The 24,275-nt window shown below is 40.7% G+C and overlaps 1 protein-coding gene across 1 annotated transcript in view; it reads right to left on the bottom strand.

Moving 5' to 3' along the window:
- The window catches only part of tnmd (tenomodulin), a 45,992-nt gene that overhangs the window by 3,749 nt on the left and 17,968 nt on the right, over window positions 1–24,275 (bottom strand). The window contains exons 3-6 of the mRNA XM_029440929.1: window positions 15,179–15,319; window positions 9,835–9,942; window positions 2,581–2,740; window positions 1,517–1,611 (exon numbers count right to left, since the gene is read on the bottom strand). Coding sequence (XP_029296789.1) covers window positions 1,517–1,611; window positions 2,581–2,740; window positions 9,835–9,942; window positions 15,179–15,319 — 504 coding nt within the window. The remainder of the gene's footprint in view (window positions 1–1,516; window positions 1,612–2,580; window positions 2,741–9,834; window positions 9,943–15,178; window positions 15,320–24,275) is intronic.

The following is a 24,275-nucleotide window of genomic DNA, read 5'->3' as shown; positions in this document are numbered from 1 at the left end:
TTTACAATCACTTCAGCGCAGGCAGAAACACCCATGAAACATGTTTAGACATGTAAGTTTGTGAGGTCAATTCCTATTGGAAGCCCTTTCTTGCTTTATGGGTCAAGAACAGTGGAACCATCCCCTCAGTCTTGTCAGATGGTAGTTATTCAGTTTGAAATTTCCAGGGCCACGTCTGATACACACTCCACTCTGACATGGCAGCCGTGGCAAAGGTCAGCTTCATATATCTGTCAACATCTGCCACAAGGACTTAAACGATTATTCTGCTTAACAAACGTGAACCGTGGGGAGACGCGCTGCTGAAACTCAGAAAAAGTGAATCCATTTTATTATGTGTGAGTATAATGGATGAAAGGGTGAAGGTAGAAATAGTATGAGCAGCAGAATGTATGTGTGTGTGCTTGATGGGTTTTCTGACTGCACCATTTACATGAGTTCTGGGTGAAGCAAAAAAAAAAAAAAAAAAGGTTTGGCTAACACATGTGGCATCCCACCGGACTGAGCGAGAGTTCACACTCCCAATTACAGACTGCTGCCTGCCCTTTGCTTGGCCACAAAGGCCTTTGTTATCGCTGGACCCACAAACAGAGCATGGATGTGCTGCTGGAATGGATTGCAGTGGTATGCATTACTCAGCTGATAGTGCCAGAATGTTTCCAAAGGAAAGCAGAGTTTTTCATCCCCCGGTATGTTTTAATTGCATAGCATTGCAACTCCTGCCGCAGACGATGAGGGAGAAGACAGAGGAGGCTAGGGGGGAAATTGAGAAGTTGAGCAGGAGGTGTTTCTGGGACAGGCCTGATAAATGTCAACATTAGAGGACGTCTCATTTCTCTGGGCGTCTCTCACCGTTTCTCACAGAAGAAGAAGGAGACTGAGCCCGATTCATTATCCTTGAATTTAGCTTTAGTGGCTATTCACCTGTAAGTGCTAAATGTGTGTGTGTGTCAGATATCTTCACACCTGGTTATGTTCCTGATATCTTTGGTGTTTTAACTGCAGATTTTTGCTGTCAGTATTAGTGCATGATTCCTGTGTAATATACTGCTTTAAATGATTTTACCCTCATACTCAGGGAAGATTAATTTTCAGTATTGAACGGTTTACATGCAGTACATCCAAATACGCCACAGTAATTTCATATACTTTGATAACTAAAGCATTATTAATAAATGTAACTTATCTGCAATGAGTGACCTTGAGAGTGCTCCTTTGTAGTGCCACAGAAAAAAGGAAGTGAGAAAAGGAGTGTGCTGTAAGGCACAAGTTTTTGCCTTTGAAAGGCTGGATATTCCTTTCAATTAATGGAGAGACATTAAGGGAGTCTTCAATGAACTGGCCTTACTTAAACAGATATATAGAGCAATTGCTGTGCCCTCTGGTGCACAAAGTCAGTTTTAACATCAATTAGTAAGCGATTTATATGCAGAAAGAGTCGAGGCAGAGCTGGAGCTGATTGAAGTGGTTCTACTGTATCTCGTGGTGCGGTCCTGGCACAGAGGGGCCCACTTACATAGTCGTTTACAGCAGGGTGGTCCAGGACGTCCCGGGTGAAACGCTGACCTGTGACCTCTGCGTCGGGTGTGTCCTCATTTCCCACCTCAGCGTCTGAGAGAGCAGTAAAGAGAGGAGATGTTTATGGGCTTGCAACTGGTTTTGTACTGTTTGAAGTAAAGCTCTTAGATTACATTTTGGCTCGTACACTCTATTTTCCCAGTGGCATGACATTCAGGAGAAATACGCTGGAATTCATTCCAAGCTTTTTCATGCTTGTGTCGAACAATGGTTTTGTTGCTGTTGTGATACTAACACACAAATCACTAATCACTTTCCCCAGATCCTAATTAGTAAAGCCTACACATCCTTTTGGGGAACAAGCAAATCTCTAGATGACCATCAACACCGATGGAAAGTAACTAAGTACTCTTACATAAGTACAGTTTTCTTTTTTCTTTTACTGCATTCATCTGATTACTGGAGTTACATTGTAGATTGTATATACTGCACACACTGCAAAAATCTTCATCTAACCAAGTCATTTTTTATCTTTTACTGAGTCTTAAAAATCTGACGTTCTTAAAGAATGTGAAAACCTCTGTCATTGTGCTGATTTCAATCTGTTTTTTCAACCGATTTTTATATGTGTTGTGGAATAAGATGAATTTTTTTTCTAGCCTTGTGACTAGACTTGTCACACACAATGAGCACGCAGGTGGACAGGTGGGCTAGTAGGCCATCCAATTGGATGCAGGCTGAATTAAATGCTTGGATGGGCTTATTACAGACCTGCCACAGCTACAGATACCAATGTTTTTTTTGTCAGAGCATTTGATTTGTTAATATAACAAAAAAATATTCTAAAATAAATAGCCTATTCCTGCTTTAAGTAAAACAAATCTGAACGCTTATTCCAACGCTGACCATGAGACTCAACGTTCCAAACACACAGAGAGTAGCCCAGGCTGGATGCTCATGTGGTTTGGAAAACATACGGACCTGCATATGGTCTGTTGGGATGCTCTCCAGCGAAAGTGTTCATAGTCTGCATTTAGAGGCAGAGATGCGCCTTGCTCTCACCGCTCAGAGGGGAGGGATGGATCCAGTGGATGGGCAGTTCCTGGCAAATCTCCCAGATCTTGGAGTCGAAGAGGAAGGCCGGGTTAACGATGGGCTCCTCGGCTGGAACCCACACTTGGGAGTCTTCCACTTTCATATCCATGGCCTCGGTCTCATCCACCTGCGAGATAATAGCGCACACGCACACGCACACGCACACGCACACGCACACACAAAATATAACATGTCAAAGCCTGCAAAAAATGTCCAGGTCCCACATAAAGTACAGTCCTGCATTTGCACTCTCCTTCCCTGAGCCGCACAGCAGCTCCAGCCTCATCGTTTTTATCTATCACCTTTGTGTCCTCTGAGAGGGCGGCAACTTCCTGACTCCTACCTCCCACTGCCCTGACTCCCTCCTCTTTCTGTCTCTCACCCTCTTCTCGAGCCTGCGGCATGCTCTTTCTATTATACATCATTGAAATTCACAGACAGTTATGATTTGACTTTTAAATGACTTTAGAAGTGGTCTTCATTACTCTGAGTGTGGCTGCAATATCGTTTAATGTGACAGACACAATAAAGCTTTGCATTCTCCCCCCTCCTCCCCGTTGCCTTCGCCCCTCCACCACAATGCTTCACTTGGCACCCGGCACTATCAGGGGGCTTAATTTGTTGATACTGTAGTTCATGAGCTGTAAAGTAAACTATTATTGCTTAATGATAGGGACTATGTCAGTGTTGTCTAATAGAGATGTATGAAGGGGATTTGGTAATGCTTTCCCCTAACAGTGCAGATATTTATTTTCTTCATGTATATGTAAATACACACACAAACAAACCCCTCTTCCCATTCCCTTGTTAATTAGCAACACAGAACAGAAAAACAGTTCACTTGACAAATGTTTTTACAAGGTGATTTTCTCCCAGTCTAAAACTTAATTGCACATTAGTTAAGCTTGACGTACAATCCTGGGGCTATAGTAGGAGCAAAAATCATTTATATTGGGTCGTGCCCCCCTCCCTCATTTTCACCCCTGTCACTCTCGCTTGATTTAGAGTTTCACTTTCCCTGCCGCTTCTTGTTGTCACACAGCGACACAGTTGTGCTCTGCAGAGAGGGGGGAAAAAGACTTGAGCACATTCTGTTACCACAGATTGTGTTTTGGCACGGGAGGTGTTTAGCCAAAGCTTTTGACACACTTTCCTCCACTTTTATGCGCCGGCCAGTAATCTAATGATGACTCGGAGGACGGGTGTAGCAGGGTTGGGGATGGCACTGGCAATGAGCTGGTGTGCTCACCGTTCCTGTGGCTGCAGAAATTAAAATCAAACTCGAGGAACACAAACAGCACTCTCTAATTGGACCTCTTAACCACTGAAGCCAAGTGAGTCTTCTCTGGAAATAAATGGAGGTCACGACACAGGCCTCACAACATGACTTTGACTTCACAGTTGAGAAACAACTTCCAATAACTTGCAGGAGAGAGCCTGAGGGAAGTGGTAAAGGTCAGCATTTTAGCATGGGGCTGGGATTTCTAAATGCCAGTTGACAAGCACAAAGACAACATGATTACAATCCTCCAGTTTATACACACTTTCGAAAGGGTTTTCCCTTTTCTTATTGACAAATGCTATATTATTAGGACACAAGAATTGGACCTTGGGAATGATGGTAATTTGTTTTGTGCGGCCTGCTCCTGGTGTATGTATGCTTTCCGCCCACAGTGCACAACTTAATTATACACCAGTAGTGCTGTAGTTAATGAATTTACCCTCTCCTGCCACTGTAACCCAAGGGGATGGGGGGGGCATTGTCTACATGACACGTTGTTTAAAGTGGTGCTATGTTTGTTATAGATCAACAACGATGTTCTTATAATACCCAAGAGCTTTCACATACTGTCCATAACACAGGGAGGATGTTTCATTATGCACAGTACCAGGTGGTACATTTTAGTTGACACCAATATTCAAGCAACTCACAATGAGAGTGCTGGTACTTGTTTAAAGGGGCAATGCTCATTTAAGGTTCATACTTCTAATTTGAGATTGTACTAGAACATTTGTACATGCTATAATGTTCAAAAAACTTACTGCCTGCCTGAATATACCTGTATATGTTTATGAAACACTCCTCAGTATGCTCTGATTGGCTTGCAAGAAAAATTGCAATGGTAGTTCTCAGGCCGTGGGTGGAGATATTCAGATGGGGGTGGTATACAGTGAAATTTCACTGAAGAAAATCGGTTTCTGAAAAATGTATTTGCTTGTGGGGGCAAAGTAAATCAGTTTTATTTTTTAAAATTTAATTAAGGGGAACTTTGACATGCAAATGTGCACCGTTGACAAATAGCAAGCTGTCCTGACGTTGCTGACCTTTAAAAAAGGTACAGACAGAGTGGGAGAACAATAAAAGAAGTTTATTTGCTGTGTGGCGCTGTCCAGTTGCATTCAACTTTTCTCTGAAGTGTGACAAACCAGAGGAAACAGCCAAACCAATCCAGCACAGAGGGGCATATCCACAAGCTCAGGTTGTGGGAGGTAATAGAGGAAGTATTTTATCCTGTTCAGGTGTTGCAGCCACAAGACACATGGCATTGGTGACACCTGCAGCCAATCAGGTTATCAGGGGAGGTGTTTGCTCACCCAGCTTCCAAGCAGCAGTGGGATACAATTTGAACAGAGGACCAAGCAGGGAGCACCACTCTGGCTGACAAGAAGATGACCGGTTCAGGAGAACCAAACTCATGTCCCTCACCACAGGGGACAAGAGGGATCCCTACAGAGGTAACCGCAAAGACTCACCTCTCTCTGCTCCAACCCACAGAATAGAGTAACAGCCCTGCCTAGAGAGTAGGCTGAAGGCCAAAGACCCCAGACGGGAGGAATCTTCAGTTCTAGTCTGACCCCATCCCCTTTCCCCTAAATTCTTTATTAAAAGGACACCTTGGGTTCATCCCAATGTCCTTCCTCGATCACTTGACCCGGAAATAGATCGAGACACGCCATGTTGAAGGACGTCCCAATTCCCTAAATGCTAAATCCCTAACCCTAACCCAGGAAACACGAGTGCAGCCTATGTGGCAGTGTTATCGCTACACGCGTATAAATGCTCCGCCGGCTCCACAGTCGTCTGGATACTGCGGCTGTTCTGGACTGTGAAAGGATGATCAAAGATTTAAATGTTAAATGTGCTTGAATTTTTGTAAAACATAGAAATATTTTTTATGAATAAAGAGCTCCTACTCTGGAACAAACAAATGTGTGAAATATACTTACACATTCAATAATGGTTTGATTGATCATAATTCAGTCTTTATTAGTGCTTTGGGTTGCATGTTAGGATCTGTAGGACACTGAATGTCAAAATGTTCATTGGTAAAAGATATACAGTACATAAACCTAATGAATCTTCTGTGGTATAAATTGAATTTAAATTATAAGACGAGAGTTTAGCGACAATTTCAAATGCATACACCATAATTTATTGTGAATCTTGCCTCCAAGTCCCCTGGGTTGCCACAGAGGAAGCATAAACTGCTCTGCAAAAGAGACCTGATTAACAGATCATTTTGAGAGGTGTTGGTTGTACAAATACATCTTGGGAAGGCTAACTGACACTTAGCAAGATTACTAGCTTGGATGGAAAAGATTGCCACAGGAAGTCCTAAAATCCGTAAATTAATTAACATTTAATCACTTCCCTCGCCTCAAAGTCAATGTGTTTTTGGTCAGCTACCTGAAATAAAGTATGTGGTTAACACAATACACAATACCACACTTGGGAAGCTTTTACTTGTGCCTGTTACCTGCCTCTCTCTATAGCTACCTGCTGCACCTCTGTAGGTTTCCACGCCTCCACCCCACCTCATCAGCTCACCTGGGCTCCAGCTGCATCTCATCTTCAATCAACGCAGTACTTAAGCCTCACCTGCTCATCCACTCTTTGCCGGATCGTACTTGGACTAATGACAGACTTTCCAGCACTCTGTTCTAGACTGATTTCCTGTTGTTGTTCCTGTGTTAGTATCAAAAACGTTTGTTTGCCACAGAGCTTATTTTCTGCTATAGTTGAAAAATCCAATCGGCTTTTTGTCGAGGGAACCAGTGCGATGCTAACTTCCGGGGTTGGCCAACAAAACATGTCACCCCTGCGGCCCTCTTTGGTAATAGAAAGAAGCTCAGAGAGTAACTTGCGATATTCCTGGCTAGCATGCTTGTGGCTAGCTGAAAGACACACGCATACATACATACACATACATTCTGCTGTGCCACTTTCTGATGTGTCCAGGCCTTATTACTGAATGTCACCAACTGTAGGAGCCGAGCTGTTTTTAGTTTTTAATTGAGACAAAACAAACCGTAGAACCTTACAGGGCATTATTCACATACTCTGCTGTTTTTCTGTTTACAGTTGTCTGAGTGGGAGGATTGGGTTGCTGGGTGAGCTTTGGTCATCCATATTAAGTGGCTGTTTAATGGAGCAAGCAGCATCAGTTGACAATGTTGAAGGGTGTGAGGGAGGTGGATGGCGATTTCCATGTCAGACTGGAGAAACTGGAATGAAGCTCAGGGATTACTCCCTCAGACGTTTCATAGAGGAGACAAATTGAAAAGGGAGGAAAAAATCCTGGCAAACAATTCATGTTTGTCACCTGGTTCTCCCTTGCAGGGGCTGAATTTCCTTATCAGCTGCTTGCAGTTTTCCCGCAATATTTTCCATTGTTTTTCACCTCGGCACTAAAGCCTGCCACGGCTGCTCTGAGCCCTCGTTCCTAAAAGCCTTTGGCTGGGTTAAGCTAGGAACCATTAGTGCTTGGCTTTAACCCCTGTGAGCTTCATGTGTTTCACCACCTGAGAAGGAACTTGTGCTGATCTTCTCCAGGGTCACACGTGGGTGGATTCTCACAGAGGACGACTCAGGGGTCGCTGTCTAATGTGATAACAGACCTTGGTGAGGTCAGGCCAAGGTCACTGTTTATTACATAGATATACCAACTCCAGATATGAACTGTTCATCTTACGCAATCCATTGTTTGACAAAAAAACGTATCTTAATGGAAAAGGAGACTAATGTATGGCATTTCAAATTTGACTCAAATAATACATTTGACATTTTGGGAAGTATTTTTATTTGATTTCTTCTATAGATCCCCGCTGTCTATCAACAGATGTGCAGAGCTATACATGTATTCATCTTCCACGGTGCAATATGGGAATATAAATTTCAGTGCACACCTGAAATTTTTATATAGTCTTAATTTGTTAGTTTAGGAAATGATTGTCATTTATTTATTACTGAGGTTTAGAGGTGCTGGTAGACAGAGGGTTTGTATCTTTGGAGAGAGCCTGGCACTCCGTTTCCCCTTTTTCCAGTCAAACCTACAGTTACAACGTATGTCACAAATTCAGCCAGGTCCTATTATTCATTACGTTGCCTGCTCTGTTTTATCTGCCATAACTCTCCTGTCATTCCAGTTACAACCTCCCTCCTGCCTGCAGTTACTCCTTTCCCGCCATTGCCATCACCTGACCATCCCCGCCCACCTGTCCACCTGTTCCACATTTAACTAATTGGTTCTGCATGTGTTGTGTGTGTGTGTGTGTGTGTGTATACACCGGCCAATTTCAGGCCTTTGTTTTGTGTGCCTGATCCACAGACGGATGATTCTCTGCACCCTTCCACATTGTTTAACCGTTCTGCCTTCCTGCCTGCCTTTAACCCTGTTTATTGATTCAGGTAAACGTTAACTTCTCTCTTAACCTGTCTGCCTGTGAGTCATGCTTCTGGATTCAAGATTGATGTTTTTCTCAATATTACAACCTATTTAAGATTTTGTTTCCTACAATATCCTTCTTTTTCAATACAAAATATGCTTCTAGCAACTGAAGTATTATCACCAAAGGGCTTTTGTTGCGTGAACCTAAACACACACAGGACTTCAGATTCAAATTCTAATCTCCAGTATCAAAGTCCTGAACTTTGTATTCCCACCATCCACCTTAATATATAACTAGCATGCGGAACAGATACTCAGATGTTGCCTATGAATAAAATCCAGGCAGCAATTATGTATTCCCCACTCGATATAACACATTAATAGTATATAAATGTAGTTTTCAGGAGACAGGGTTGCATGTTTGGCTGGTTATCACCTCTTAGACAGTTGATTCAAGGCTCATTGCTAATTGTACTTTATTGTCATCTCGTAAGACGAGGCTGTGTATGACCATTCATAGTGATGGATTAGAACAACGTAATGTGAACCACAGCAAAAAAAATACCTTTTTATTTTTTAAAACATGTTGTAGAAATCATCTATTTTACCCATGACAGTCATTGTAAGGGCTTCTGTAGCTGGTAAACGCCCTACTCACTTTCCTGGACTTGGATGATTCACTTTAGAGCTGTGAATTAAGCCAATTATGCTTCACAGTGTACAAAAGAAGACCAAAATGGCATGGACATATGGTGCTGCCTGGGCAATTAGTATCTGTAAACAGGGATCAGACATTATGAAGATGAGAGGAAAAATATAACAAAACAGCGTTTGGTTTTGGGGTGTAACAGCTTGTGTTCTTAAAGTTAAAACTGAGACTGGACTGACAATTGGCTTATTCTGTTTTTAAAACGAAGCAGTGAGCGAGGAGCGTCGGATACTTGCCAGCTTCTTCCCTGCTACAATGTGAAATGTAAATGAGAGCATGCAAGCAGTAGAGACATTTGAGAGAGGGATTTTCTCTTTGAACATACGACTCACTCAGTGAATTGCACTGTGACACTGAAAAATTGGAAATTTTGATTGATTGAATTTCCTCCATTCGCTTTCGCTGAAGTTCACGACTAGAAGAACCGAGAGAATCACTCTAAACTTGGAGAGGGAGCCTTGTCAATTTCACAAAGAAAAAGTATTTTAAAAAATACCGTTTTAATGGCTTACCTCTCACTCAGACCTCTACAGCACCCTTCCTCCTTTAGGCTATTTGGGTAGAGCCTTTGGAGGAGATGATTAAAGATTTATATTGGCTCAAGATTGACAGCAAACACCATTTGATGTGAGCCACAAAGATGCTTTGGGTTTGTGGGCAGCTCTCTGACGGTTTCACAGCACCACAAACTACAGTTTACTCTTCTGTGAGTGGTGGGGGAGATAGGATAAGATGGACAGACGGAGGATTTGTGTGGTAGTCTTCAGAGCCTGCAATATTCATGACAGCCTCTGTAGGACTACAGAGAGTCTTAGGCACAGACAGAAGAGGGAGGAGGCATACCAGTAACTCTGTGTCCCCAGCTTCCACCTCTGCCATTGAGGGTAGTTTCCTAGTTTGGGTCCTGATGTAACACCTCTGATGTTCGGCAAACCGGATCCCAGTGATTCCCTTTGAAAAAAGAAAAAGAAATGAAGGGATACTCAGAAATTCAGATATATGTATCATTCATTAGCTTTCTATGATGTGGATATCCCATAAGCACTGGGGCAATCGTTTTAAAAATGCTCAGCTTTTTGCTGATAATCAAAGCTCTTAAAAAAGTCAAAGAAGTTAAAACCTAATGAGTGAGAAGAGGTGTCTTTTGATCTTTTTTTTTTCTTTTAGCATAGTATAAAAATGGATGACTGCCCAGCCTTTGCTTTCAGGCTGAATGGAAATAAAAAAGCGGGAGTGTTCCTCTGTGGATGAATAATACTTCATAGCAGATAGCAGTATATATTGCACAAGAGAGCAAAGTGACATTGTTGAGAATGAAGTGTTTTCTACAGAGAGTGCCCCCATTGAATTAGGCAGTCATAGGTCCCTGTCACTCTCTTAATCTGCGCAGTCGAGTGTGGAGTCACTCTCTTCAGCTCCACTGATGATCCTCCACCATGTGGACTGTAGCTCTATTCAGGCTGACACATAGAGCCTCATAGAGCCTCAAAAGGCAAGAAAGATCTGTTAATTCTCTCTCGCTGCCATTCTGTGTTAATCTAAGATATTCAGCCAGAATAAGTCTGAAAGACTCTCCGTATCTCAGATTGTATCCAATTTATTTTCTGCAGAGTAGAGCTGCTCATTCAGCACACTGTATTAGAACAGACTGCAGGATCTACATCTGCCACGGCTACTTTAGAATTGTATCAACTGAAAATTGTATGAGCCGTACCATGAAAATGGACTTGATTCAATCTAAATTTAATTATAGTAACACAGTGATTGCTATGACATCTCCTTTGAATGGGTTAACTTGACCATGTGGGTGCTTTTTCTGAATTTTCTGTGGGGCTGTCACTCTGAAAACCAGATACCAGCCGCACATGACATGATACAAAGTGATGCCTGTCATAATGTACTGCGTGTAATTTCATCTGTGCGGAGAAAGGATGGAGCAATAATGGTCTCAAGCACAAAAGCATGATGTTTATGCCAGGCTTTATTGTGATGAGTCTCTGTTTAATTTGGGTCTTCTGTATTAGTGAGCTGCAGCAGAAGACGAGAGGGCAATGTTGTGATGAGATACAACAATTACTGGGGTTGGTCATTCAGAAAATGAAGACGGACACATTAACACGGATGAGAAATGGAAAAACAATGTAATTCAAACACACGATGATAAAATATCCACTTGGTGCATCCATGTGCAAGATGCTCATCTATTCAAGAGGATGGAGAACATGTAACTGCATGCATCATTCAGCTCCTGTAGATAAAGAAGTCAAGTGTCAGCAGGCATTTGTTTGGTTGATGTCTTGATATTATCAACATAATGTTATTTATCTAAAGGACATTGCTTGCTTAAAGTATCTTAGGCTATTTACAATCCAAATATTTGTGCTTTAAACATAGAATCAAACATACATACAGCTTTCTTTCAACCTAAAAATCCTGGAAATGTAACATATTACATGTAATCAGCCTGTCTGTGTTTGTAACCTTATGTTTATCTACATAAATCCTCCTAAAAAGTGCATGAATCGTTGTTCAATCACTAGGCTGTATGTCGGTAATAGCTCTTTCCAAAATATCTGGACATCACAGTAAAGCGCCAAAATTCAAGCATGATGTAATACGACTGTAGGCTCTAGTTTTTTTTTCTGCATGCTCCAAATCCATGATTTTCAGAATCTTTTGGCCGTTTGAAATGCTGGAGAGAGTTTATGTTGCTCCCGTGGTTTGCAATGCAGTGTACAGCTGAACAAAATAAAGGTTAGCTTTTAAAAGCATTTTTCTTTTAAATTCCTTGTCTGACAGCCAAATCCAAGTGGCTAAAGGCGATCTGAAAGTGAGACGGCACATGCGACACAAACAATTATAGGCTACACCTACAGAAGCATTTCATATACAGTGAAAGGATTTGTGAGTGAATAAGAAGTACATTTATATAATAAGCTTAATTAAGGGACAACATTTTGGCTGGCATTGATAGATGGTTGGATAAACCTTTACTAAACTTAAAAAAAAGAGGCCATCATGAGTATCAAATTAAGCAACATTTGGATTTATATTGTGAGATATTAAATGGCTAAAAAGACTATTGGCATTGAAAAAAATGCCTGACATCCATATTATTTATTTACGGAATGGCTGCACTCACCAGCTGTTTCTTCCCACACCTGTGGTGATTTATGGATGCTGGTTTGAGCTTCAGGCAAGACGCCATCTTAAGGTAAGAAACTAAAACAAGATGACTGACAACTGCTTAAGTGTGGATTCTGGTTTGTGAATCGGAATCTGGTATGTCTGGCAGTATCTCTGCTGAGAGGCTGGTGGCTGTTATGTGTGTGTTGAAGCAGACAGCTGCTCGAGAAAGCCTTGTGGCAAGTGAAAGAAAAAATAGAAATGCCAGCAACAATTGCAGTGCTAAGATACTAAATGTTTTGTCGAACCTTATCATACGAGGTGGTACACTGGTGCAGTACAGCAAGAAGGATGTGGTTCCTCCGGTTTACTCCCACAGTGGAAAAACATACAGATTAGGTGAACTGTGACTCGAAAGCTATCCGTAAATTTTACATTTTGAATGTGATCTGATATGATTCATCTGTGATATTATTAGCCCTGTGATGTATGCCTCTTGCCCCAACACCTCTGCAATCCCGTTAAGGATAAGCAGGTATAGATATGTTATGGATGTTTACACGCATGGTAATATAACAAAAACATCTATGAATATACATATATTTGAATCTATGTAAATATACATGAAACAAACTACCAGATGCATGTTTCACAATCATTGAGGGCAACACAGGCTTCAGATGAGGGCGCCGATTCTGTGGGTGCTCAGGCCTGGAAGCCCTCTCGTGCGCCAGGGTACAGTTGGGGCCACATTTATATCGATTTACGGGTAAAGAAGTAACGCCAATGGTGAGTGAAAAGCAAATCCAATATTTAGAAGCTGTGTGGGCCTTTGTGTTTACGGTTAGTTGACTGTATTTTACTGCGTGCCTGTATGCTTCCTCTGCGTGTGTTGTTTGGCTTGTTTGTCGGCAGGCCCCTTGTAGCCTATAGTCTTCTGTTGTGTTGTGTTCTTTATGGGTGTAACAGCCACGGTGACGTTGGTTTGTTCACTTGGAGTTTTAATTTAAGTTCCTGTGAACCTTTTCAGTGGCATTGATCATTACTCTCCGTGCGTTTCATGGTGTGTATCATTTGTTAAAAACAAATATTTTGTGCGTTTGACTGTTTATGGTGCTGAAATGTGTGCTTTTTCCAAATCTGTACTGCAACAAGTCGTTGAGGCGATGGTTATCTTGAGCGTGAGCGGTGCATTCAACTGTTTTCAGGACCCAACGGCAGAAACATAAATTTCTGCCTATTGTGACTTGTTGAACCCCTTAACACACACTCACAGTCGCACACAGTTGGAAATTATCGGTAAAATTGGCGTTTTTAAAATGAAAATAAAGCGTATAGTTGAGGCATGATCATGGCCTTTGAGAAGGAAACTTTTTGACTTTGACGCCCCCCCACTAGAATATTGTGCTTGAGCATACAAACTTAGAGCAGTGAGTGAAATACAGCACCAGAATTTAATGTTATGGTGAATCAATTAAACCATAGAGATAAAACAACCTTTTAGCAACACATTTTCATGTCTAATGACTAAACCTTAAGCAAAACCTCAACCCAAAGTGTTAAAGTAACTGTTTTCAGATTGCATAGCTTTCCATTCGTGTACAGGGAAAATGTATGCACTGATTTGTGCTGTAACACCAAGTAGTTTGTCATTTTATTGAACAAAACGAGTTTAAGGCCAATTTTCCTAAATGCGCTTTTGTTTACTTGTCAAGAATATTTATGAGTTCGTTTTAACGTAAAAATTATTCTGGTGATTCTCTCTCAGGATGTCTCTTCCTCAATTCGCCCCCCCCCCCCCCCCATTAAAATGAGTTAGTATTGGACTGAAACAATAGCGAGTGGATTTCGCCTGTGGTCCGAGGTCCTGGTGGTATAATCCTCTCGTTTTCAGTTCCTCACACAGCCCTCAGGCTTGATGGAGATTGTTTTAAAGGTGGCTTTGGTCGTCCGTGTAACTACATTCTAACATCAGCACACAAGCTACCACTTAGTACAACCTATTGTTTTTTTTGTAGGTTTCCTTCCTTATAAAAAAAACAAAAAACAAAATCACAATACGGTTTGAATTGCCCTGCTCACTCGCTTGTTTCTTAGTCTTTCATGCTGGAGCACTGAATCAAACAAATCTCCTCGGGGGGGGCTGTGTTTCACTAACAGGAAGTAGAACAAGCAACAGGCACACGTGTTTATGCATGTGTGTTGTGTGTGGGTAAGTGGGACACACACACACACACATGCTGGTGCTTGGAGAGGAAGAGAGAAAGAAATAGAGAGATTGATTGGAGAGGTTAAAGTTTTCCGGCGCTGTGCTGCATTTCCATCATATAGAGCCATTTTAAATTCCCAAAGACCATCGCAACGAAAACAATAATCAATGCAGGTTTTTGTTTTGGTCGAGTAGCACCCTGTAACGTTCAGCTCTGCAACCAAACATTTTACAGTAAATAATGGTGCGAGTATGGGCATTCATTACCAGTCAAACGGCACGCTCCCTTCTCCGAGGTGCATCGTGTGCAATCTCCTGCACACTCGAGAAAGGATTTAGGAATGAAAGGTAAGTTATCGAGGTCAGCTGGAGACAAAATTACAGTTGAAAAAGGTGTGAGAAACTAATAGAGATGGGCTTCTAATGGTGTTTGTCTCTGCAGTGCGAAGAAGTTACTGTATAAAATTAGCAGGGAGAAAACAGACTTTTAATAAAATACTTATTCTGCGCTGCTGTGTGCACTCAAACACATAATCTCCAGGAGTACAAGGAGTGATTTAGGTAGGCATTTTTAAAAATATGTTTCTGATCCCTGTGCACACCTCACAGTGGAGTATAATTTAGTTTCTCAGATGTTACGAAGGTTTGTCACACGTTTTCAATAAGAGTGACAAAAGAGGAGAAAACATTGTTGATTAAGAAAATATGATTTCAACAAAGGATGCATGTTATCCGCCTCTGACAAGGGTAAGATATGAACACAATCCGTCCTCAGCTGAAGAGAAGATGCAATTACATTCAGGTTTTTAGTGGAAAAATGGCTTACATGGCTTTGTTAAACCTTTTACTTACATTCTTGAAGTCGTGCACTTCAAGTACTTCCTCGCTGCCGTTTCCCATTCTGAAGATCTCAATGCGCTGACCTGGGTCAATCTCCATCATACCGTCTCTCTCTACGCCATCCAACACAGCTTTGTAGTGGTGGTCATAAACCTGAAATGACACAATGAACCTTACTGTGACTGTGGTGTCCTCATCATTGGCTTTATCATCGTATTGCACCAAACCATCTTAAATGGTCAGAAGAAAACATACCAAGAAGGTCTTTAGAGTCCACCGACATTGTCACAATTGTTTGTCATTTACAACAGAAATATAAGAAAAGCTGTCCACACTTATGAGCTATAGGTCGGTTAGTCCACAAAAATGTCCACACTCTTTGATGGACACAGTTTTCCCCCTAGGAAGTTGAAATTTGGCATGAAGGTCAAGTGTGAATGTGTGTGTTTGTTTTCATGCCAATTGGCTTAAAGGCAGTGTGAGTGGCCTGTAACAAAAAGGCACATAACTTCTAAACGGATTCACCTACCATGGTCAAACTCATTAACCGTTTGCCGTAGACACTTTTGGGAGGCATCATTGCACTCAGCACAGGTTTGGTTAGCCAGCAAGAGTTTTGTGGAATTATCTTTCAACATAGCTACACCAAATAAAAAAACAGCAGCAGAAAAAGCCACAACAATGGCAACAAGTGTAAATGGGATTGACTCATAGTGAAGCTGTACATGTTGTTGTAAATCAATTCACAGAAATAACAACCCTTAAAGGCCCTGTCACACAGTTCAGTATGGCAGAAACATGCCGGCGTATATGAAAATTAGCTCAAAATATGTCCAACTTTTCCACAGCGGTGTTGTAGCTGACGTATACTGTACATAACAAATACATAACGAATTATTAGACATTGATAGCTTATCACTTACCTATCTAAAACGCTGGAGAACGGCTAAAATGCTGAATGCTAGCTGTACTGTAGAAACACGTTTAATAAGTTACTCCGTCGTCAGGCATCATCTTAACATAGGGTAGGAATAGGTTATCCACTCGTTATCAATACACTGGCTGTAGGAGTCACCGTCAGCCGACGTAGCCTATATCTAACGTACCTCTAACGTAGTCACGTAGGTATTCACGTACTATATTTACGTAGGTAAGTATTCACCTATGTATTCACGTATGTCTAACGTCACGTAACGTCTGCATATCTTATGAAGCACACGTCGGGTACGTCCGGTAATTTTGAACATGCTCAAAACATCAGCGTTCAACAACGCACCCCAGCGTAACACCGCATGCTCTTAACGAATACTACTTATACCTTATATCAACGTACACCAGCGTGTTGCCAATATTTTGTATACGCCATATTTTTGTATACGTTATGCATTCGTCTGATATATTTTGTATTAGGAAGTGATGCGCTATCGATAGGTTAGACATGCGTATCTGTATATGTTCACTTTTCCGATCCGATGAAAAGTTGGACGGATATGTGTGACAGGGCCTTAAGACAACAAATGTTTTCAAAAATGTTAATTGGTCCTAATATACAATAATAATAACACAAGTGACATAAACAACATGTCAGACTGAATAAAGAAGCAAAATATAATGGCAATTCAGTCTGATTATTAGGCTAACATAAAATAGGATAAGAACATTGGTCTTCAGAGTTTAAGAAATACCTTCTATAAACAAATGTTTTCACTCCTGGGCAGCACAACAAGTGACCAGCAAACATGTTGACATACTATCACTATATAAAGTTTTTATGGCGAACATTACAAATTCAGAAAGGTGGATTTATTTGGAGTTGTTTCTCATCTCACTAAAGCTAGCTATTTATGTATATATGTTACATATGTCTGTCTGCTGTTTGGTGCTAGGCAGTTTGTGTACATGCATGCATGGGTTTCAAAGATATTTTAGCTAAAAAAAAGTTTCCTGCTACTGGAAAATGACTGTAAAACCAAAACAATGAGCTAAAAGCCATTAAAACGCTCTGCAAGACTATGGGGAACTGCACCGTCTGGTGATTTATTTTGGGGTTTGTCACTATAACCAACTTAACAGTACAAAAAGTCATCTTAAATATTGAGTATAGCAGATTTAAAATATCAAAGGCTGGATATTTTTCTTTAACCCCCATTTAGCCAATCAAGCAACATACATCATTTGAAATATCGCAGCATCTCCAGTGTTGACAAGGTAACTTTAAAATAATGTCTGTCTGAAATACAAGCTCTAACTGACATCTAAACTTCTAAATTCATAAACTAAAACACTAAATAACAGTCACTTGTGCAATTAAAATATTTGTGTTGACAAGCTGTTGAGGTAAAAAAGAAAATGTGTTGATAGAAGGAGCCTGAAGTAAGTAAAATAAAGACCTTTTGAGTCTCTGATACAGTTTAGGTCTTCTCTCCACTGTTGCCTTGAAGCAGTGTTGTTTATCACAACTGTTTGCTTATGTACTGTTCTTGGACACGCATGGATGGCTCTTAAAATTCCCTGTCTGAAAAATGATTCATGCCCACCAGCTGAAAATATGCTATTAATATTTATGTGAGGGTTGTGTTATGATGAGAAATATATTGCTGAGTTCATCTTCATCTGTCTCAGCGGCAAATCAGAGCCTCGCCAATGAGACGCATGATTAATGAATACACTCGGATGGGAGTCCGTCAGGATTTATATCCCTCATCAGAAACATCTGAATGTCCTCTAACGCTCTAACACAAAATTAGCTTTCACTTTACACTCTTTCACATGCTCAGTATCTAATGTAGTTTGTGTCTGCTTGCTCATACGCAGTATCCAGGAAATTTAAATACACTGCATCACATACAGCGATGACTTTTCTTTTTTTGTGTGGTGGGAGAACAGAGTAATAATGATCAAATGAGATATAATTCTTAATAGAAGATCACTGTTAGAATGGCACTAGCCTATTAATCTCCATTAACATGGGTCACAGTAGACTTGGCTCCAAAGAGAAGTAGAACTTAAAATCGTCAGGAGAAGCCAAATTAAGATGGGCTTGAAATGTAAGTGTCAATTGAGCAGTTATGGATAAAATCGGGGCTATTAAACAGTCTGAAAGTCTGTGTGGTGAATTAAAGTTCTATTTGAGCATTTCTTTTATATTAACATAAAGGTGGAATGAGGGAATAGATTCTGGAGGCTTATTGATTTATACTAAAACAGTGAATTACATTTTCAGCAGGCGATCAGTTTTGATGAAAATCCAACGGTGAGAATCTCCCCACTGCACCAGGTTGAAATAGATAATAATGTATTACAACAGTTTGACTTCAACTGGTTCAATATCCAAAGCTGCTGCTGTGCACCATAATTGGCATTCTGAAAATAGAAATGAATAGCCTCTGTATGGCCTCTTGTGATACTTATAGGAGCTTCAGTACATTGGGAAGCTTGCGGTGTGATTTATGCTGCAATAAGGGGAAGATTTTGGAACACACGAGACAATATTTTGCCTCACTGTAATGAAGATAATCGTTATAATTTGTTTTTGTGCTGACTTTCATTATTTACATTCGTACGTTTGGGTTTGAAAATATGCAATGGCTTGTTTGGCATAATTTACTTATCATGTACCAATTCACAGAAACTGTCACTTGGCTGCAAAACCTTTAATAAAACATAAATAAAAGTGCTTTCCAAATGACACTGACCAGGAAGATAAAAGGCCAGCACAGGAACGACTCCAATTTATGTTACACTCTCTGTAATAAGACTCTGCAAGGGTGCTATGTGACTACTTTGGTGACAAATACTTTCAATACATTTGAAACTCTGTGACATTAAAGTTGTAGTGGGAAAGATTTGTATTTAAATACACACCATGTAGTGGACTTACTCAAAGTCCACTTACTCCATCAATCAGACACACTTACGTTAGATAATTGACCATTTTATAGAAAATAGCTTTAGAGGTAAATCTGTAATACAATAACAACAATAATGACAGCACTGTACACCTTGATGGAAGTGATTGGTCATTTCTGAGGCAGCAGTTCATTTCACAGCTTCAACTGTATCCCACTTTCTCTTGATTTCCATGACAACAGAGCAAACTTAATTCACTGACGAAGACCATGCTGGGAAAAGCACCAACAAAGTGGTCTTGAGATTTGAGACTTGAGACTGAACTTTTATACATAACATAAAGGTTTAAAACATACAAGAGCATTGCATTTGCTCAAGATTTGCTCCATTTCCCCAAATTATTATTCGATCAATCAATCTGTTGTATTTTACGAGATGGTCTGATATATTTTGCACATCAGCAATCAAAGAATATCAAAATTGCCAATATGTTTCAATGCTAATGTTTCCCTTCTTCAGTTCAAGCTTTACTGTCAGTGTTCGATCGCCATATTTCTATTTTTCAACACGCTATAAACACAACATTGTCATAATATCAGCTCAGAAAGTTGTTAGCAATGTTTTAGTAAACAGTTTACACATCTGGCACATTTGGATACGCATTTATTTGAAATTATGTTTTTTGGTGACCTGATGATTCACTCTGTTTTTGGTCTCCACCAACGTCTGGGAGAAACATCTGAATCTTAAGCCGCTTAATGCTCAACTATATTCAACAGTCAGTATCTGATTCTGTCTGTCTGCTGTTTGGCCCTGAGTAGGTCGTGTACAGTGGCTTTTTAAAGTTTTTATTTTTTTGGAAAACTGCTGCCTGCTGCTTCTTGAAAATTATTCAATAAAAGTTGGAGGCTCAGGCGTAGAGCTCAGTTGAGCTACAAAGTTGATAATTATATCTGGCTTCGTAACTCTTTTCACTGCTAATATGAAAATGCTGGTTTGTGCAGCTTTAACTACATGCAGTTAAACATATATGTGATTAGGACCAATTTGCTATTTATTCCACAACTTTCTCTAAAGTGTTGTTGTGGCCTTAAGTATAACAACTCGACTCTCAGCTTGTCTTCTGAAAAACATTATTTTAGAAGAAGCTGTCTTAGTTTATAAATCTGTCTTTTCTTTAAAAGACTGCACAACTCTCTGAAACCACATTTCATGATTTCTGAAAAATTCGAAAGAGTTTCCTGTCAACATGTGAAGTTTCCTACTGCGGCTATAAGCAAAAAATCTGCTTTCCCACCAGCGCATCAACTTCTAAGAGCACGTCGAAGTGCAAAAACAATTTGCGGGAATAAAAGCATAACTGCTGTTTATAAGACAGCAAAGCAGAAACAACAATACAATGATGTACAAGGATGTTATTGTACAAAACTAAGCAATGTATTTGAGCACTTTAAAGGTTACATAGCAAACAATCTGGCAGTGTACTGAAATGCACATTGATTGCCAAAATTCTTTTCTGCGAACCAAGTGTTATTTATTTGAAAAATTGCCTTGTCCGATATCCCTCTGGAACAGCTGGCCATTTCTCACATCACAAGACGCCTCACACTGTTGTATAGTATGATATAAAGAATTCAGATCTCCACAGCTAGGAAAACATTCAAGCTCACAAGTGTGAGGCGATCTGAGCCTGCACAATGCCTTGTTTATTTCCTCTGTTCAAGGTTTCTGTCTGAAGTGGTTCTTAACAACCTCCACCTAGATGGTTTCAAGCACAGACTCACAGCGAAGGCAGTGAATGAGAAGCGGCAGGCACAGCCGGGGTTGTTTGTGCGAGTGGGTTCTGGCACCTGAGGACATTAAGCAAAGGTCACGTAGATTTTGTTACAGGTGAGTGGGTCGCAGTTGTGTGTGTGTGTGTGTGTAGAGACTGTGTGTCCATATGTGCATCTATTGAGGAGGCGGCCGTGGGAATGAGAGAGATGACTTGATGACAATATGTCCTCTTAGTTGTCCTTGAGGGTTGGGAGATAGAGGCTCCAGTCAGGCGGAACTGGATGCCTGTCACTCACGACGGGGTGGTGATGGCGGTGGAGGCGGAAGGATGGGAGGGTGGAAGGTGTGGGGGATGATGATGTGGTGCGGGGGCTGCACAGTGCATGGGCCTCCTGGGAGCCATAGGCAACCCTGTGATAGATCGAGGTGGGCAGCAGCTTAGCTGGCGAACATCGTGTTCTTTTGGTTTCAGTCCTTTTTAAAGTCTCCGCTGGTTTTAAAAACACCTAAAGACGAATGTCTTCAAATTCTGTTTGAAAAAATGTGTCCAAAATAAGCCACGTATTATACCAAATTCAGTTCATTTCAAATATATCATCAAGCATATAGACAATAAAGCATCTTACTGAAGCAACAAAGTAGGTCGTTTGTCACCGCACTCTTTGAGCCCAATATATAAACTAATATACTATATACTATATACTACTACTACTACTACTACTACTACTACTACTACTACTACTACTACTACTACTACTACTACTAATAATATATACTACTTACTTGACAAATGTTTAATTATTGAAATTGAAATTTCTCAAAATACAATATTCACTCCTTACAAACACCACATGATAAAACATGTAAATTGTCAGATTTATGCATCCACAGCACTGGGTTAACGTTAGGGAACGATCAGGGTATTGGTTAAAATGGAGAAAGTAATCAATGACTTCATGAATATTTAACCAGACCCACAATATTTCCCTTAATTTACCAACCACACGCGTGCGTCAGGACACCGGCCCGTGGTGTCAAAGTCATGTGGCTCCTGAACATAATCAAGGGTCGCCAGTTTGCCTCCTACACACTACCTTGAGCAAGCACCGGACCCCCACACTGCTCCCTGGGCGCTGCGCAGTAGTAATGTCAGCATATGTTGAGAAGTGTCTCATTATAGAATACTGTCTTTGCATTCATTTTGATAGCATTTCAAAGTGTCTTGTTTTGCACAGAATTTACATTGAAAATGTTGTGTTTTTTGCTTCATATTGCATTTTTAATGTAAGATGTGTCAAAATATGCCTTCTTTATGATAGGCTAAAGGCTGAAGACATTTTGACACGTCACAGTTGGAAAAGCACAGGTGTAAATAATGGAGTTATTGTTGGCTTTAGTCCATTTAGCGTCTTCAGTTTAATGCATGTCGCTGTCACACTGTCATGACGTACTGGGACACCTGAACTGTTATTCGTACTACTAAGTCAAAATGTCTGTAATTTGAAGACAGGTTTATTCACATATATATTCGTGAGTGACTGAGTTTGACTTCTAGATTCAAATGTTGTTGTATTTTGTGTCTATAATATAATCATAGACAGGTGCATAAGATTTAGTTGTTAAGTGATTAAGTCTGTGTCTCAGAAGACTTGCATGTCAATGTTTTGGTGATGGCTTGTTAAACCCTCGTTAAACCCTGTGTTTCGAATTCTGGTGGTGGGCCGACCCATTAGATCACATGTGAATCACAGACTGCACCTTCAACCGGCTCGAAAGCTGCTTTAAATAGGCAGTGAGTGGAACACTTTGCCATATTTGATCGGAGGAAGCTGACATTTCCTAAATTGTTTTTTTTTAAAGGAGATTCCTGAGTTGCACTGACAATGAAACTGCAGATAGTTATGCTGTCTGGGTGCTGAGTCACACAGAGTTTGATGTCTCTAGATCCTCTCTGTTGTAAGGTGCCAGAAGTTGCATTGTTGTTTGTGTAATGTCAAACTGGTGAAGACTTTTATCTGTGCCTTATTGTCCAGGATTTACACCTCTGTAGTGTTTATTAGCAGCCAATATTTTCTTGTGAAATCCCCCGTGTCTGTTATGAGGTTTGTCTCCCATGCAGGTATAAAAGAAATCATTTTACTTTTTTCTTTTGTACTGGAGGGCTCAAACTCAAATCAGCGAGGCATGGAAAATCAGCCTTCTTGCCAGTGTTGCAGAGGAAGCTGTTTTTCTCTGCGTTTCCCTTGTCTCTACTGCTGGCTCATTGTCCTGAACCAGCCGGCACCAGACTTATTTTTCAGAGCTCAAGTCTCTTCACATGTGCAGTCACATGAGAACAACTAGTGTCTCCCAAATACTCTGATTGCACTCTGGTTGGCAATGTTTTTTTTATTTTTATTAGAGTTTCTAATTTTCTCAGGGGTAAAAATGGAACATCTCTGTTAGGCACATTGGAAATTGCCACTGCAGAGGTGTAACCTTTACAAATAAAACCGAGCACAGTTACCGCTAGAATAATTAATTCTCTCTTAGAATAATGTCAATTAAAGAGACACACACGCGCACACACACACACACACACACACACACACACACACACACACACACACACACACACACACACACACACACACACACACACACACACACACACACACACACACACACACACACAGTATGACGTCCAGACACACGAATAATTATAGATAATGAAAACAAACCTGGAAGGAGAATTCTTGGAAACGTAATACATTAAGCAGAAGGAAAAGCAGGAGCAGGTTCCTATGGAGATATTACTTAAAAATGAGGATCCACAAGGGGAATGATTACAGCTGGTATAGATTTCCCACTCAGGAGCAGTGGTGCAGATGGCCTTCACACATTTGAACACATGCTCTCAAAATTCCCTGTCAGACACTGTATGGTATGCATATTTGTGGATGTTTTTTCTCTCGCAAGGTGATTTTAACAAATGTTATATGTCAAATCTGAGAGGGAGAGAGAAACAGAGAGATCTGATTGTGTGGTGTCTTGAGACCATGGGGATTATGCTTGTGGACACTGATTACCAAGCCTGTCAATTCCCAAGGCCTGGAGAATTCGGATAAATGAAGTAGGAATGCTCTCCGGTTGCCAAATGCATGCAAGCTGCTGTTTGGCGATGCCTCCTGAATACAGGCAGCTGGTTTTGGACAGGCGCCAGACCAGAAAATTCAATTTAGAAAATACTGGTCAGTCACTAATGTGTCATCAACTTAGTTGGTACAGGGTAAAATGAGCCCACTGGCAGTGCATGACATCAATCTCACTATAGACAACCTGACAGCGAGCAGAATACAGCCCGACGCAACATGTTGCAAATAGTGGAAATACAGTATGTGGCTGTACATCACCCATTTGTATGATGTCACTGCTTGTCAATGAGCACATTTACATACTTGTATATTTAACTTGAAAATGAATTAAGTCTGGAAATGATTACACA

Source organism: Cottoperca gobio, chromosome 10 (genome assembly GCF_900634415.1).
Source record: "Cottoperca gobio chromosome 10, fCotGob3.1, whole genome shotgun sequence".
Classification (NCBI taxonomy): domain Eukaryota; kingdom Metazoa; phylum Chordata; class Actinopteri; order Perciformes; family Bovichtidae; genus Cottoperca; species Cottoperca gobio.
The sequence above is the reverse complement of the archived record's forward strand: the minus strand, read 5'-3'. Positions and strand labels throughout refer to the sequence as shown.